This window comes from Anabrus simplex, chromosome 2 (genome assembly GCF_040414725.1).
Source record: "Anabrus simplex isolate iqAnaSimp1 chromosome 2, ASM4041472v1, whole genome shotgun sequence".
Classification (NCBI taxonomy): domain Eukaryota; kingdom Metazoa; phylum Arthropoda; class Insecta; order Orthoptera; family Tettigoniidae; genus Anabrus; species Anabrus simplex.
The window spans coordinates 682,054,345-682,073,440 of record NC_090266.1 but is presented as its reverse complement, the minus strand read 5'-3'; the positions used below and the strand labels follow the sequence as shown (position 1 = coordinate 682,073,440).

Here is a 19,096-nt window from a genome sequence, read left to right as displayed (position 1 = left end):
CGGCTTATTTCATAGAAGTCGTGGATAATTTGCTGACGCTCTTCTACTGAAGGGAATGTAATGTTATATGCCTCCTCCTCATGGATGCTATTGCTGCAGACTCGTCAAACAACTCTACTAACAGTGGCTTTAGAAATTCCAGCATTGTCTCCGACCATTATGTGAAAATAACCAGTAGCAAAAAATCGTAATATTATCAGTAACTGCAACATTGGAGAAAGAGGTTAAGTTTCTCTTCGTAGGATATTCTAACCTCACTCGAATTTCGTCAACAACCTTAGCAATGACTATTTTCGATAACCTGTATCTATGAAGAAATTCCGCATCCGTCAAATTTTCAAAAGTTATTGCGTCGCTGAACGCTTCTTCGATCAGGATTGTTTTGTAAAAGATCTAAATAGAGCAATTCCGCATCGAAAGCGAGATTCACAGCAGCCATTTTGGAACAGGTTGCTAAATGCTAATGTTAGCCATTTAACATTGGAAATGGCTGATGTTAACTTTAATACGCAGTTTAACATTTGTTAATGTTAACAGTTGTTGATGAAACGCAAATTTTCTTAAATCGTATGTTAAAATTATTTAACACCTTGTTAAGTATTAACATGTGTTGATGAAACCGAGCCTAAGAAATTCAACTGTTGCGCGAAGACTTGCAGTAATTTATGCCATTAGCTCACCATCTGTAGACTCTGTTATGTAGAAGCTGATGATTGATGGATCTCTCGTACAGGCGGCGTCATCTCTTGAGGATTCCAGTCCTACTTCTGCTTTGTGCATAGTACACTAGCTGTACTATGACTTTCCTGCCTTTAACTCATTGGGCCCGAGCCACGGAACTGTTCCGTGCTTCATCTCGGTGAACCAAACGCCGGACCACGGAACTGTTCCGTTGCTAATGTATATCGATAATGTGCTAGGTAATATTAGTTTGAAGTGGTCTATCTCTAGCTTTGAGATTCGCTTGTAAACAAGATGGCTGCCAGTATAGAACTGATATTTACGGATATATAACCCCTTTTAGGAAATAATGATGATTAGGAATGTAATTTTTTCAGTGAAATTAGTAGTAATATTAGTACTAGTGTGAGCAACGCTCCTGAAGATCAAATAGATGTGGAAATCGAAGAGGAAGTGCAGAGAGAAGACTGTGTTACAGCTCAGCAGGCGGACAGAGTACGGTCCCATGATGCTAATAAAATAAATTGTTTTACTGTATTCCTTGTTCCGCAGTTTGTGGTATGAAAGCCTTTTGTTTTCATGTATATTTAAATCTAAATGGTCTTATAAGTAAGAAATTTCTCATGATATGAAGCGACACTATATTTCCTCCAAAATAATCCCAGCGCCAATGTAGTTTCAATCCAACAAATATGCAGGGCTCAATGGGTTAACACATCCTACTGTACTCCTTACATAAAGTCATAATGAGTCCTAATTTTAAAAGCAAATCCACCATGGGTTATGTTCATGGAGAGAATACACTTGCATTCTTCCGTATTACGGAACAGTAGCGTAATTAAATTCATAACAAAAGCTCTCCTGCCCTATACTTGTCAAAACCAGTCTCCCGTTGACTTTACCTTCTGTCATTGAGATAACAGGTCCCAAGGAGAGTAACTTTTGAGTTTAGTATACTACTCAGATGTGAAGTGAACTAAGTTAAAGTCTTCTCCGATGTGCAGACGTAGAATCGTCGTAAGAGTGTCTTCCAAGGGTACGAGTATGAATGTGAATTCTCCTCTCCAGCTCTTCTCGTCAAGTATATAGCCTTCAAAATCTCCCTCCATCAACCATATCACATGGTCCAGTAAGATTCGAGGTCTCATCCCTTCTCCTTTGTATTGCTGTGAATCCATCATCTTGCTTCATTACGTCCATTCACATAGGCTGAACTTTCCCGCGGAAACAAAGCGTCCGGTAGCGAACTTCGAAAAGTAGGCGTTCATAATGTTTCAACTGTCTCTTCATAGTACATTTCCTGGTAATGGGCTGAAATTCGCCTGCTGACTCTGGTCACCTCACTACGGCTATTGGAAAATTTACTGCAAGCTATTAATACGAATGATGTTGTAAAACTTTACACAATAAGTTGTTTGTTCAGAATACGTTATAGCCGTGATACAAAGAAATGAAATGATGATATATATATATACATCTTATGAATTATTCATATAGTTCAATAATTTTTTTTTTTCCTAGGGGCTTTACGTCGCACCGACACAGATAGGTCTTATGGCGATGATGGGATAGGAAAGGCTTAGGAGTTGGAAGTAAGCGGCCGTGGCCTTAATTAAGGTACAGCCCCAGCATTTGCCTGGTGTGAAAATGGGAAACCACGGAAAACCATTTTCTGGGCTGCCGATAGTGGGATTCGAACCTACTATCTCCTGGATGCAAGTTCAATAATTTAATACATGCAGTGATGTCCCAAACATCACAAATTTAACATATTATTTTAAATATCTTCCTAATTTTTGGGTGTCAGAGTTATTTTTCCCAGAAAATCATTTAGAATTTATTTTATTGGCATAATTAATTCAAAGCTGGATTCTGGTACAGTATGTCTATGAAATATGGTAATAATTCTACTTTATGCATCTTTCTTTCTTTCTTACTGACTTTGGCCCTGTCACTCAACCCGCTGTGACTCACATCGAAAGGTTACTCTTTTTATGTGACTTTTATCCTTATTTTTGTTGCTTTCATGTTTAAGCATTAAACCTTTTACTAAATTATACTACTTCTTATAAGTATTAAAGTTTGATTCACTGTAGATAATTATTGTTAAAAGTATTTTTCACCTTTTAAAACATAGTAATTATTTCACTCCATAGTATTAATTTTTTTTAGCCCATATGTAACTTACATATTTACCCATAACTTACATATTTAGCCATTCTTATATATAAATCCTAGTCCTCGTTGTGACATTTATGACCAAGTCCTGGACAGTAACAAAACATGATAAATCATATAAATACGGCAAAAATGAATTTTCTGAGTAGTAGTGTGATGAAAGACATGTTAATATAGTTACAAGTTAAAAACATAAAATAAGAGGAAAGAAAAAATTAAAAAATGGAAATGTTAATTGGGGAGGGGGAAATAGACAGGGATGTTTTGTACACTTCATGGCACAGAAAGTGCTGGCTGAAAATTTTGAAGTCTCTGAGTACAAGTATACTGAAAAAGGAAGGAGTACACTGTCACAGAATTTAAAAAAAAAAATTGTTTTGCTAGCGGCTTTACATCGCACCGACATAGATAGGTTTTATGGTGACGATAACACAGAAATTTCTTAGGTAGTTAATACATTAACGTTTATCTACTGTTTGTCAGTAAAAATAGGTGTATGCTTTTAGAATCAGCTGCTTCCAAAACTGCTTTTCATTTTATCATCGCTTACTAAAATATTCAAGTTTATTGGACAAATGTATACGAACAAGTAGTACAAAAAATATTTTGTTATGAAAGACACTTCTACAGGATGAGGTATATAAGGTTACACATTGGTTCTTCCATACTGCACCAAAACGTAAATGTATGGGTGTACAGAAATGTCTGCTTGGTTTTTATATCAAAGGCTGTACAATTCGTGAGGATGAATGAAGGGACAATATCAAAACAAACAGTGGAATTAAGGTGAGGAAGACTCTAATTACGATGGATGGTCTTTGTTAATGATGGCATAAGGCGACAGATATTGGTGATGGCTGATGGTTATACTTAAGAAGTGGTGAACAAAATCTAAAGGAACACTATTTGACGTAACCTAACTGTACCTGGGTAAAATGAAATGATGATTATTTCTTGCATCAGATTTATATTAGTTAAAATTTGTAATTTTGATTCTGTCTAGGTGATTGATTTGGATATAGCTTTTTTGTGACCTTTGCTTTATTATTGTTACGAAAAATTAAATATATTTACAAAAGCAAAATCAGGCTTGTAATTTATATGACTGTTGTTATTATTGTCATTGCTACAGGACATCTAGTTTTTCATTAAAATTGAACCACAGGGACACGAGTTATTATTTAAAAAACTCAGACCGTTAAGGTGCTGGCTTTCTGAGTGCAAGTTGGCAAATTCGGTTGTTTTTGAATGCTTTCAAATATGTCATCCCTGCCTCTTTATATTTACTGGTATGTAAAAAAACTCCTGTGCAACAAAATTTTGGCACCTCAGCACCCCCAAAAACCATAAAATTAGTTATTGGTGCTCAAACCAACAATTTTATTTATTAATTATTTATTTAGCATATGATGAATACGATATTATATATACAATATATACAACTACCATTTCAAGTTCATAACTAAAGTTCCATGTCAAAATTTAGTAGCCAGAGAAGAGCGTCATTTGAGACACAGTTTAAGTCCTCTATAGAGCCTCTGTAACCACGCAAAGGGCACTCAAATGCAATGTGATCCACTGTTTGCTCCCCTTGTCCGCAGTCACATTGCGGTGATGTCTTCCATCCCCATTTGAAAAGAGTGGCTCCACATCTACCTTGGCCGGTCCTAATTCGATTTAGCATCTTCCACTGCCGTCTGGGAAGAGAAAAACCATCTGGGCACTTGCATGGGTTCTCAATGATGTGATGATGTGGTAATGAGGATTGCTGTTGCTACTGTTCTTTCCAGGCGTCCGATACATTAAAGGAGGTGCCCTGTAAATTCATTGCAGTACGCCAAGAAGGGTGTCTGGATTTCAGTTGTTTAGCTGGGGAAGCTGCTATGTCAGAATGAATAGGGAGGAGAGGATTGTTTTCAATTTTCTTCCACAAGTTAAGCAGTGACTGTGATCTTCTTAGGGATGGAGGTGGTATGTGGCTTAGGGTGGGAAGCCAGTATGTGTTAGTTGGTCAGATGCATCCTGTAATGATACGCATTGCTTGGTTCAGCTGGGTGTCTACTAATCCATTGTGAGCACTGTTAAGCCAGGTAGAGCAGCAATATTCAGCGACGGAATAAGAGAGTGCAAGAGCAGTGGATCTCAGGACTTGAGCGTTAGCACCCCAGGATGTACCTGCCAGCTTTTGGAGGATGTTATTTCTGGTCTTGATCTTGGCTGACACATTATAGAGGTGATTCTTGTAGGTCAAGGACCTGTCCAGGGTGACTCCCAGGTATTTTGGGTTACTACAATACTGTAGATTCTCTCCTCTGAATGGTATGGTGGGGGACCACTGTTGCTCATGTCCGTAGGTTTAACCTTAAATTACCCTACATATGTCCCCCGGGTGGTGCTAAGTGAGCAACATCAGAATAAGATGAGACCGAACTGTCGTATACGACCTCCTGGTCAAGGAAAACGGAGTAGAATCACACCTAGGGGCCCTTCTCAGGGCCCTCAAGTTCGTAACATTGGCCCTTCAATGAAAACCAATAATTAATATTATTTCCAAAACCCCACTGCTTTGGCTGGTATTTAACTTGTGGCCAATTTTTTGAGAAGCCAGCGACTATGTAGATCTGCTACCTCACTCCTTACTTATACTCCGCACGGCCTTACTTCTAAATTGAAGTTTCGCAAAACAGATGAGCATCGCCTTCCCTCTGTTGCCAGCGCGCTACGCCTGCGAGAACAGCTGATGCAATATGACCGCGGTAAACAGCCCTTTTAAATTGTAATACAGTACTCAGAAAAACGAATGAATATGGATTGAAAACAAATTCACAAGAACTACACTTTCTAACAATATCTGGCACTATAAGAGAATATATTATTAACAATAAAAGAGAATGAGGAAATAACACATCATTAACGCCTAATGGCTGGCACAGAAAGGAGGTTATGGCCTACAAAGGGAACACTCTACTGATCTCAGTCATTGGAGCCCTCCAACAATATGAAAAACACACTAAATATTGAAGGAAAATGCAAAAGATCGCGAACCGTACCGAATACCAAACACGCTGAGCGAGATAGGTTAACCACGTGGTGAATGTGAATATTAGAGTTGGCAACTAAGTTTCGAGATCGTGCTCTGCCGATATAAATCGATATGAATGGCAGCTTCGGATTGGTTGGATGTCTATGCTTCAGCGCATAACCACCAGACAGAGCCAAAATCTGCTAAAACGTCAATTTAGAAGTAGAGCCGTACGGAGTATAATATAGTTATTGACACCACTGGTAAGCTGGTCTCCAGTAGATCCTTTCATGCCATTTTATTTTAGCATTGGGAAAATGTAATAATACAATAATTTTTGGTGATGCTGAGGTGTCAGGCTTTGTCTTTCAGGAATTATTTTATGTGCCTGTAAACCTATCGGCTCTTAGGCTGGCATATTTGAGTACCTGTAAACACACTGGATTTAGCCACAATCAATTCTGGTAATTTACTCTAAGAAGGCCAGCGCTTCTACTGCTTTGAGCCACTCAGCCCAGTGGATAATGGAGTAGGTATTAGGATTTCAATTCATTCATAATTTTTGTTCTGTCTAGTCGTTTCCAACTAATACCAATTTGACCCGTGCAGATTATCGCAACAGAAACTAAACAAATGTTCAAATTATTATTATTCCATCCCTATCTAGACGTTTTCATGCATACCAGGTCGAGAAATGCTGATTTAAGATACTTGCATCCAGGCCAAATCACTGTGCATCCTACCGAGTACTAATCCTATTATTGTAGGGATGGGTAGAGAAAATTACTTTGAGGTGAAAACTTGTGTTGAAGAAATCCTCATGGGATAGATTTATGTGAAATAGGCAAATAAATATTTTGTAGCCTTTTCCTGTTCAATGTACTTTTCAGTGTATGAAGGAAAGGCTTTCAAATATGAGCTAATGATTTAACACTTGTTACCGAGCAAGTGGCCTTTGCAGTTTGAGTCGTGAAGATATCAGTTTGCATTCGGGAGATAATGTGTTCAGATCCCATTCTCGGCAGCCCTAAAGATGGGTTTTCCATAGTTTCCCGTTTTCACACCAGGCAAATACAGGGGCGGTATCTTAATTAAGGCCATGGTCACTTCCTTCCTACTCCTGGCCCTTTCCTATCCCTTCGTTGCAATAAGATCTACCTGTGCCAGTGCGATGTATAAAAACGGATGGTTGTAAAAAAAATACCTGTCTTTGAGTTACTTTGTGCACCATATCATAAATAAGCTATATTCATTTTACTTACAGTATACTCTCGATTATCCGGGTTAATGACTGGGGTCAATGGCACGGATAATCCAAAAGCATGTGTATATTGCAATAAAAATGCCTTCTAAAATATTTTAAATTACAGTACCATATAAAGTAGGCTTTAATACATTTATAGAGATAACTCACACACATTATTGTGCTCTGAAGAAGTCCGTAATGGTTCTCTGCTATTGGTTGTTCATCTGCTTCCGTACTTCGAGACGTATTTTGTGTGTAGCAATAATATCTCTATATTCAACTCCCCTTTTACCCATATAATAAAACAACGTATGTATACACTGTAGAGCCACAGAATGAGAAACACTTTCATTGCTTTCTTTTTCTTCAACCTCAGTTAAACTGTCAAATTCAAATGTATTCATTTTGAATGCCAGTGTCCGTAGCCGTGTTGAAACACCGGATCCCGTGAGATCTCCGAAGTTAAGCAACATTGGGCGTGGTCAAGATTTGGATGGGTTGCCACGCGCTGTTGGTGGGGGGTAAGGGAATGGAGGAGCGGAAAGGAACTGGCCACCCTACCGCATGTAAACTCTGGCTCAGGCACACCTCTGCGGAGGTTCGGACCTGCCTTTGGGCAGAATACACCCTTACCTTACCAATTTGAATTACAGTATTTTCTATAAGGCAAAAACTTGCACCGTTAATCCGCGCCCAGATAATCAAGAGTATACTGTATTTATGTAATAGAAATCTTTACTCTGCCACTGGATTATGGGACATGAATGCTAAGGACGGCAGTCTGCACTTGTAGAGTTCTATCAGTTATGTTGTAATTTCATTTATGGTAATTTGTAACATGGGATTATATGCCATTTTGCTTTAATTTTTAGCCCCTTCCTATCCCGTCGTCGCCATAAGACCTATCTGTGTCGGTGCAACGTAAAGCCAGTTGTAAAAAAATTCTTTATTGGAAAAAATGGGATGAAGGGAGAACAGTGATTATATAACTTAGTCATATGGTTGCTTCATTTGGATGCTTAGAAAATTCCTCATTAGTGCCGTGTCTTTCCTGAAGTGAACACCATATGATAACCTGTGTAGTATTTTCACACCAGGCAAATGCTTGGTCTGTATATTAAGTCCACAGTCGCTTCCTACTTGCCTTCTCCTACCCCATCAATAAGACCTATATTTGTGCGACATAAAGCAAATTGTAAATAAAACCGTGTACGTGTGGTTTTTATGCATGTGGATCTGTAATGATAAGGGTTGTCCAAATGAACTGGAGACTTTTCTTTGGTTTCTTTAAAGGTATATCATGTTGAATACGTGAGCATACTGGATATAAAAAGTGATGTATAGGATGATATATCTGCGAGTCACCTGACATTACCGTCTGTAATGTCTCTTAAACAACAACAAATTTTGAAAAACAACTTTCCCAGACAGAACAGTAGGGGAGGGGATCATGAAATTAGTGGATACAATTAATTTAAAAAATGTACGGAAGCATAATTTTCAACACAAACTTGCATTCCGCTATTATGTTTGTTTCTCTATGGGGTCCGGTATGAAGTAAGGTGAATCTTCGTAGAGAGTTTCTACAACTCGATGCTCCTCATCAGAGGAGTTAATGAGATGAACTGAATGACGTGATATATGATAGCAGGGAGGGAGAGGGTGAAAACCAGTGCCGGCATATAGCTTACTCCTGTTGAATATCACCAAGGGGTCTGCTCAAGGGTTAATGTCGCCATCCGACAGATGAATCGCCATCAACAATGTCACATACCCTGACTCCATTTGAACACTGTGGAGTGGTTCGGAATTGAATCCAGGATTTTTGCATGCAATCTAGTGATTAGAAATTGTAAACCACCACCTCCTACCCTGCCAGCCAACATTCTGATGGTGAACTTGTTTTCGACCAACAGGACTCGAACCGGCTAACCACGGTGTTAGACCATATAGACCTGACACCTTAACAATGATGGCAACTAGGTGGGCTCATTCCCCTGTTATATTTCGGATAATTGAAAGCAGGGAAGAAGAGAATAGTGTCATTTGTTACAATGTAATATGTTCATTTAATCCTGAGTAATTGTGTTGTGAAGTTGACATTTGAGATACACTCCTCAGCAGTTCAATCCTGTATTACCGAGCTCGATAGCTGCAGTCACTTAAGTGTGGCCATTATGCAGTATTCTGGAGATAGTGTCTTCAAACCCCACTGTCGGCAGTCCTTAAGATAGTTTTCCGTGCTTTCCCATTTTCACACCAGGGAAATGCTGGCTGGGACTGTACCTTAATTAAGGCCACGGCCGCTTCCTTCCCATTTTTAGTCCTTTCCTATCCCGTCGTCGCCATAAGACCTATATGTGTCGGTGCAACATAAAGCCAGTTGTAAAAAAATTCTTTATTGGAAAAAATGGGATGAAGGGAGAACAGTGATTATATAACTTAGTCGTATGAATGGTTTTGTTAAGAAATAAACAGCGCATTACATGCACATGTCATCATTTTATTACGAAATAACTTTGTTCTTCTAAAGATTCTGTATTATATTGAAAACAATTGTCAGAGAATTGTACACATTCAGTTACAGATTAAATGTTCAGAGTGTTGACCATAATTTTCCACATACCCTTATAATCGGCTGCATAATGAATGGCTAACACGGCGCAGTATGTCTGATGTAATCCTACCACAGGCTGCCTCTATGCGATGTTCCGTGTCCTCTGATGTTGTAGGTATAGCTCGGACGGTAGACCGCTGGCCTCCTGAACCGAACTTGGCAGGTTCAATCCTCGCTCAGTTCTGTAGTATTTGAAGGTGCTCAAATTTGTCAGCCTCATGTTGGTAGATTACTGGCACATAAAAGAATTCCTGCAGGACAGAATTCCGGCACCTCTGCATCTCCGAAAAATAGAATATATGAAAAAACTGATGTTGTTATTAAGGAATTTGAGTAAGAACCCCAGTGCTTGCCTGGAGAAGGCCTTGTGACGATTTTTAAAATAATTATAGTTCAGTTATTATGAGTTTCGACTTGACGTTTGAGCGTTGCCTTTTGGCGGAGGGTGAGTGAATTCATCAACAGCCAATCGTAGACAGCCGGTCCCTCCGATAGAGCGCGTTAGACTCCAGTTGCGGTTAGCAGTGTTGTCGATTTGTTGTTTACTGTAACCACGTGCTATCAGCTGTGTGTTGTATTGAGCTCAGTTCTTTTCGCGGTCTTTGTGCTAGGTTGTTGTTCGTTTATATTTTGCAGTTTAGAGTTTATAAATGTATTGTTTAGAATTTTTAATAGTATAGCGTGTTATATTGTAGTAAATAGTGTCTAACAGCTGATCTATTTTATATAGTAGCTTAGTTTAACATTTCGTTCGGTAGTTATATAGTAGGTTAATTTTAGGCCCGTGTGTGAATTTGATGTTCTGTCATGTCGATGCCTACGTTTAAGGATGAAGCTCCCAAGAGAAGAAAGCCCTTCGGACGAGGTATTCCACTAAGGAGCCGGGCCCGGGAAATTGTTTGTAATGTTAGAGAGTCATTCTTGACAAAGCACCAACAATGACGGCTAGAAGGAATGAGTTGATAAGTGGTTGAAGGAGCACAATATTTCGGTTCGCGATGACATGGGGAAGGGTCATCTTATGCATCTCTTGAAACAAAACCAGCCCCAGTACCCTGTTTATGTGGTGGATAGCCAGAAGGAACGGGCATAAAGTAGTTCAGACGATTATGTTGAAGACTTTATTATCTCTTTAGGGTCAAGCGAGAGTGAAACCTCAGCAGACGATGACAATGCCGATAGTGACTGAGAAATGAATGGTATATTCGCGTTGTAGGATTATTTCCTTCGTTACAGGAAACTGAATCTAACAGCAACGCGAGATCTTCTACATGGTGAGTAGAAATTTAATTTAATTTTCTCACGGTTTATCTGTTCGAGCATTGACATATTTTTATCTTGTAGTCTTATCCTAAATGAGTTGTGCATTATTGATCTTACGTGAATGATGTATGTTGCTACAAAGAATAACCGATTATGGACTTATATTCCAGTATTTACATTTCTGTTCGTGTTGTGTATCATAAATCAGCTGTTTGTATTCATGGCAATTTGGCACCACCGGCTGACTTCCGGCTAACTGTCAAGTCGAAACTTATAAAAACGGAACTATAGCCAAGAATAATTGTAACTCCTTTTTCAACACTGCAGAATGTTTAGGGTTAAATCATTACATTTGTATAGTAATCCTTAGAGATGATGATGAGTGCAGTTTTGAACAACCTGACTTTGAGGTCAGTAGCCCCTTCGTTGGTGATAAGATTGGATGCCTTATAACTTGTATTTGGGAGTAGAGAAATGCAATTCAGTAATCTAATGCTAGTTATTTTGTGTCTGCCTGTTGAGCTAATAATTAAATGTCCCATGTGATATACAGTATTTGTTCTTTGAAATGTTTTGTTTTGTATATCATATCTCTATTTAATGTGGATTTATGCATCTTCTTTTCCAGTTAGCTTCAAGAACACGTGTTCCCCGTAAGCCTCGCAAAGACAGCTTAAGATTGTCGAATGAATTTTCACCATATGCTCTCCCAGTGCTGTCAGCCAGAGATATCATTTGTATCCTTTGCTATTTTTCTTCTGCCATTCTTTGTGAAAGGTGAAGTTCTGTTTGTGATAATACTCAAAGGGAAAGTATGTAATTAATGTACATTCTTATGCATCTTTTTGTCTACTATGAGCGAGACATATTTTTCCATTGGAAGATATTCTTTCTATGATTGTGCCATTTGCACTACTAAGTAATTAGCACTGCTCTAAAGAATTACAAATACCCCTTTTTGAACATTCAGGGTGGCCTTGTTATCAGGACACACTTGTTATTGGTGACTAGGACTGTTCGCAGTGCTGTCACATTCAAGGACTAGATTGGAAGTGTGAGTTAAATTTTATTGGGCCTGTTTGCGACAGAGTTAGAATTTACAGTAATATGGTGGTGTTGAAAGAATGAAAATTATCTGTGTCGGTGCGACGTAAAACAAATAGCAAAAAAAAAAAAAAAAAGAAAGAGTGAAAATATACCTAAGTGCAGTGCTCTTTTTCTTGGAGAAAAGTTGCTGGTACTCACCATATAGGTGCAATTACAGCAACTTCCACACTTCTAACACACACTCTGATATACCCTGGGTAATCATTACTCTATTTCCTTGTGTATTAGATGCCCGTGGCTTTTCAAGAGAAAGAAAATGAAAAAAATAAAGCTCGTGCGTAAGATCCCCCCCTACCATAATTCGCCAGAGGATAATGATTCCGCTTTTAAGCTGGTACAGGCCATACTATATCTCCGGTGATCTCTCACAAATTGGTCAATAGTTTGGTCTGTCCGACCTGTGCGATGAAAACACGCATCAGAGTCATGCGGTACGTATGTGTCCTATCTGTCTGTCCGCTTATCTAGTGTACTCCGACTCTGATGATGTTGCACAGATAGGGAAACAGTATTGTATGTCCGACCCGCACTTTGCAAGAACAAATCAGTCATGTGATATGTTTGTGTTTTGCAATTAAGAATATCCGCAGTGTAATGGTTAGCACAATTAGTTGCCATTCTCGGGTACTGCTAGAGATTTAAGAATGTGTAAAATTGTACATGCAGCTCAACTTCATTGGGGGGCATGCCTAAAAAGAGCTGCGCCGCCTTGGGATGAGTTAAGAAATACGGTTGTTGCTATTAGTATAGTGGGTGAGATTGATAACAAAGTGATCGTTAAGTATCTCTTAACTCAGTCTAATACGGGTATTTTTGGAGAAGTAGGTTGAATATGTGATTAAAAAGAACAATCCAGTCGTAACGATTGTTTTAGTCGTCAACTTACCTGACAAATAATCATATTATCATTAGATTTACGACCTGCTAACTACTTTTATGGCTTTTGGAGATGCCAAACAAATTATGCTATGCATTAATAAAAACGTTTGACTACGAACGGAAGAAAATTAAACATTATGGTATTAAAACGCATTACCTCCATACATAGGTATCTACAAATATGACAAGCTTTCCTGTTATTTATTAATGTTTTTATCGTTGTGGAACTGCAAGCACTTCGGACACTTAGAGATAGCATACCTCTAAACAATGTGATCTCTCTGTCTCAATTACAGCTGTTTAGGTAAATTCTGATGTGATAAATCTGGAGAACAGGCATGAAATACACTTAAAAGTAAAGGCCTGGCTTTCCACAGCCGCAGTTATCCGAAGAATGCTTTCAATCACTATGTAGTACATGTAGAGTACAACCAATTCGTAACATTTGCTAGCAGTCACCAGGTGGGGTGGTATGCTTTCTACAGCATGAATTTATGTGGTAGGGGTGGCTTCTTCTTTACATACTTCAACTGGGAAAATACAAACACCATTTCTAGAAACCATTTGCAAATAGATTCTTACTGTTTGGATTCTGTAAAGAGGAACAAAACTTTTTTTGAAAGTTTCTAATAGACTGGGATCCGGAATGCTCTTGATGGCAGTGAAGTCGACGTCATTTGGGATGACAACAAAGCCGTTAGCAGGGAAGTTGGGAGCAATTCAAATTAAAGCAGTAATTAGGTTTAATCTGTACTACTCCTGCTCAACTGTCAAGAGGCAAATGATTGGCCATTAAGTTCTTTTTTGTTCTTTTGTATTTATATTGCATAATACGATAAAGAAAACCATATGTCCAAATCTTATCCCTTTTCTCTATGGGGTTGGAGTATGAAGTTAGATGAATCTTCATAGTGAGCGGCTATAAAAACGGAAAAACGGGGGGGGGGGGTGATACCAGATGCCCTTCTTGAGGTCAATCTCATTCGAATAGTTGATGAGATTAAACGAATTATGTGATATATGAGTTAATAAAACAGATTTATATTTACAATATAGGCTTATGTGAGCCTAAAAGTCATATGTTCACCATTTATTTATTTAATTTTGTTTAGAAATACTTGCTTCCAATGAAGGAAGCCAGTAAGGTCCAGAATACAATCATAAATTTGTTGAAAAATAGTGTAGAATACGAGGGGGTATGAAATATAAACAGGATTTTTATTTTTTATATAAATTAATTTATTGAAAAACACAAGGCACTTACAGTTTATTTTTCCACTTAGTTTCCTGCTTTGGAAATGCATTTGTCACAGCGTATGGGCAGCTTTTTGATGCCCTCGTTGTAAAAAGAACCGGGTCATGTCACCAGCCAGTTGCGCACAAAGTCTTCCACACTCTTGTCATCTTCAAATCGTTGCCCTCCTAGAGCTTCTTTAAGTGGTCCGAACAAATGGAAATCACAGGACAATAAGTACGGTCTGTAAGGAGGAGGATCAAGTGTAGTCCAGTGCATTTTCTGTAGCTTGGAGACAGTTAGACCTACAGTATGGGCCCGCGCTTTGTCGTTGAGGAGGATGACCTGTCGAATCGGTTGGTCTCGTCTTTTGCGGCCATATGCACCCCTCGCCTTGTTCAACAGCTCACAGTAGTAAGCAGCATTGATTGTGCGTCGCTCGTGCAAAAAAAGCAATCAGCAAAATGCCTCACCGATCGAAAAAAGAAACGGTTGCAAGAACCTTGCCAGCTGACAGTCGAGTCATGGCTTTCACTGGTGCTGCCTCCCCTTTCCTCCGCTACTTCTTACTGGCTTGTTTGAATTCGGAAGTGAAGTGGTGGACCTGTGTTTCATTGCAGGTAACGATCCGACTCAAAAATGCATCCCCTTCCGCAAACCTTACTGTAAGCCTCTGACAGACCTCGAAACGTCTCAATTTCAGATTTTCGGTCAAAAGGCGAGGGACCCATCTGGAACACACTTTACGGAACTGTAGGTTGTTTGTGATGATAGCTTGACAGCTGCTGGTCCCGAGACGGCGATCGTGTTGCTGATTTTCTACACGTTCACGTCTTTCCTTGAACTTTTTATGCCAGGCAGAGACACGCATCCTTGACAATGTTTGATCACCGAACTGTGCAGTTAATCACTGGCAGATATCCACCGCTGTAACTCCTTCACGAGCAAGAAATGTTATAATTATACGTTGCGCAGTGGAGGGGTGCACCTGTTGCTCCGACATTGTGAACGTTACTGACGAAACGACAGGAAATATCTAACAGCATGTTCTCCCCACTCCTAATGGTCCTGCCTCAGCATAGCAGAGGCGCGGGGCCAGTCCTAGCAACTGTTGATGTTCATGAATAAAAATCCTGTTAATATTTGATCGACCTTCGTACATACATGTGCAAATCAGAAGTCACTACATGAAATGGGAGGCTATCATGTATTCGACATCCCACCCTCAAACCCAGAACTGCACAAAATGGGAGGTTATCGTATATTCGAGACCCCCTCCCCCCCTACTTTTTGCGGCTATAAAAATGGGAAAAAGGGGGTGTGATAGGTGAGTAAATACCGTATTAGTATCTGCTTCCTTTTGACACTGTGGATCCTTGTTCTTCGTGGTCCTTTTCATCACCTCTATTTTTGGTGCTAGTTCTGTGTTTTACAGGATCACAAATAGATTTGACAATTTCTACTTATTTTTAATTGACATAAGGTAACTACATAAATAACTAGAAAAAAAAATTAACTGGATCTGGTTATCTGGCACTGGCGAACAGTCAGAAGTGAGCACAACTTCCTGTTTCCAGCTGCATTACCAAACTATGAAGCCTATGAAACACAAAGTGCCAGTACTGCATACCGTTGTGTACTGGCAGAAATAAACCACCACCTAAGTGCAACTTACACTGGTTTCTGCAGACGTTGATGTCTATGTTTGGAGTATCATTCATCCTTGTGCATGAATATGATACCTACTGGTTGAACATATTAGCTACATTTCTGATCTTTTTCCTAGATAATTTTTTTTTTAAATGTTTTTGGTTAGGTGAAGATGGAGTTTAAAAGATACCAAAACACTGATGGCACTTATATCATCTGTCATTTTTAGTTCTTACGTATGTTTTTATGTAATAGGGCACACGTTTAAAAACCTGTTCATCTGATTTCTTTAAATTGTTCGTTGTTCTTGACTTGTGTAAGGGACTCTTCTCTAGATGATTTCCCAGCTACTATTGTCTATTGAATGAGTACCATATAGAGATGTTATCTACACAATTTAACTTTCAAATAAATTGTGATAAACATGACTCCATGCTTGCTGCAGTGTTATGAATTTCACCAAAGAAGACTGTCGGTTTGACAGGACCATCTTCCTACTTTCTGTCTGCTACAAATGTGCCTTCTGTAATTGTAGATTAGTGTGCACATGGTTCATGTGGTTGGAGGTCCTACGTCCAGATGTGCCAACTCCCCGATTTAAGCGGGAGTCTCCCTATTTTTAGTACTCCCTCTCCCCTGATTGCAGAGACTTATCTCCCAATTTTGAAAGCAAATTTAGTACTGTATTCCTGTAGTTTTTGAAAATCCCATGTTTTTCCTCATTCTTTAAGTAGCTGGAGAGAATTGATGTCCGGTGGGCACTGGCAAGACTGATGCAATTAGCTGGTGGTGTTCTTAAATGTGACAGGATCTTTTTACGTAATGCTTTGTATTTTATTATTTCCACATAGCACTGCTGACTGTGAGAATATTTCTTTAGCATATTTACAAGGACAAAAACTCAATTCATTTCAAAGCTTCCCGAAAAAGAATACTGGAAAAAAATTAAACCTTAAAACCCATTCAACAAGGCCAGTGCTTTGAGCATAAATCTAGTTCAAAAATTTATGAAGAATTACAATGAGGAGTCATGTGTTCTAAAGCTCAGGTACTTGCAGTATTTTAGTACAGATAAAATACATACAATATTTCAGTATTTATAAATTAATTAATATTTTAAGATGTGTGGAAGGAATAACTTCTGACACATTTCAAGAAGCATGCAGAGTTAAGGGATTGCTGGAAGAGGGTTGTGCTAGGAAAACACATTATCAGAAGCTGATGTTTGTAGTTTGGTAAGATGAATTCGATCTTTGTTTTCCATTATCTTTTGCCAAGTTCCTGACATATTGGGTCTTTGGTATAATCACCGGGTGAGCATGTCTGAAGACACATTGAACCAAAAACTGAGAGCTAGGATTAGAACAATTAAACTATGACCAAAATTTGTTTGATGAAGGCTGGCTGAAGTCAACAGAATAGTACAATCACTTGCAAGTAAATCGATCTGTGAGTTTAGACTTCCTTTCCCAGATAACAATAACTTAAAGCCAAACAATAATAAGTACTTCGGGGAGATGGTACAGATGGTTTTCAGCTTCTGCAAACCACTGCTCAAGAAGAACACTGTCTGAAACCCGATCAGAAAAAAGCTTATTACACCATCATTTGTGGCATCACAAAGAAGGAAGTTAAATGTTTTTTCTCAATGCCCCTAGAGGCACAGGCCAAACGTTTTTGATTAATATGTTCCCTGCCAAAGTGAGGTGTGGTGGGAATATTGCTCTTGCCATTGCATCATCTGGAATTGCAGCCACTCTTTTGGAAAGGGGAACAACAGCTCTTGCAACATTTAAGCTTCCTCTGAAAGTTAGCAGTGATGTAGGTGTATATAATATTTCAAAATAAGGTAACACAGACAATTTAATTCAAAATTGTTCATTAGTAGTATAGCGTGAGGCTACAATGTCACTCAAAACTTCGGTTGAGGCTCTAGATAGGACCATGCATAACAAAATTGGTACTCAGAACTAACATGAGAGTACTGTTATCTTAACTTGTCAAGCTGTACATTTCTTTCGTGGAACTATTAACACAGTGGCACGTTTTCCATAAGGTACTGGGAAGTAACATATAGTGCGATACTCTTGTGTAGTATAGTATTTTTATCAGGTTCAAAAGTACAGAATATGTATCTCAGCAGCCTGGCCGCCAGCTGCGCGCGGAACAAAAGCATTTCGCCCGGACACATGGTTTTAGGAGAGTACTGCTGCTGCTGTAGATAATGCTCGAAACTAACATACACGCATAAAGGAAAGCGATCTCGGATCATACGACGGAATAAGTCGTCATACCCATCGCCGAAAACATTTGCAATGTGATGACGAGTTATTCCGTCATGGCCACTTAGGAAGCCATGCGGCTATGACGATTTATTCCGTAATTACCACTTGAGAGGTTAAGGTAGTAAGTAGTCTTCAAGTCAGAAATGGATAATTTCGAACGTTAAAGGGTTGTGTATTTCAGCAACAGCCAATCTTTTATCCCTCTTCCTCGAGCTCTCTTGCTTACTCCGCAATGTCTCAAGCACTCCGGGATAAAGAGTGGTTAGAAATATTAATATGACAATCTGAAGAGCAGTATTTGGTAGAAGAAAACTGTTATTCATTCATGTTCACATCATTTATTATGCAGGTTCTTCAGAAATTATTCTGTACGAAAATATGTACGATTGTCAGGGTTTTTTTCCTTCTTCTTTTCGTTATTACCTTCTCTGCCAAATTCAAATGGACTTCCTTTTGGTGCTTTCCATGTGCATTTTTATTCCGGCTAAACATCAACAAGTCTGTCTTTTTCATTTGTTTGCATTCCTCTCTCTTGGTAAACATTATGACCAGTTTTGAGACAAGTCTGCCAAATGCAAATTATAATAGTGTGATATTACGAAGAACAAAATGGCTGGACATTTATATTCATAATTTCCTTCAGTAGAAAATTTGCACCATTTTGCGTTATACATTGCTTATAATCTTCTTATTTTTCTACTGCTTTTCCCACACCTGTAGGGTCGTGGGTGCGAACTGTGTCGCATGGGAATTTGGCCCTGTTTTACGGTCAGATACCCTTCCTGACGCCAACCCTATATGGAGGGATGTAATCACTGTTGCGTGTTTCTGTGGTGGTTGGTAATGTAGTGTGTTGTTTGAATATGAAGAGGAAAATGTTGTGACAAGCACAGACACCCAGTCCTTGGGCCAGAAGAATTAATCAGAGGCAATT

The 19,096-nt window shown here is 38.9% G+C and overlaps 1 protein-coding gene across 1 annotated transcript in view; it reads left to right on the top strand.

The window, feature by feature from the left end:
* Positions 1-19,096, top strand: part of LOC136863639 (membrane-associated tyrosine- and threonine-specific cdc2-inhibitory kinase) — a 197,811-nt gene that overhangs the window by 31,995 nt on the left and 146,720 nt on the right. The window contains exon 2 of the mRNA XM_067140004.2: positions 11,636-11,744. Within this exon, the coding sequence (XP_066996105.2) occupies positions 11,636-11,744 (109 nt within the window). The remainder of the gene's footprint in view (positions 1-11,635; positions 11,745-19,096) is intronic.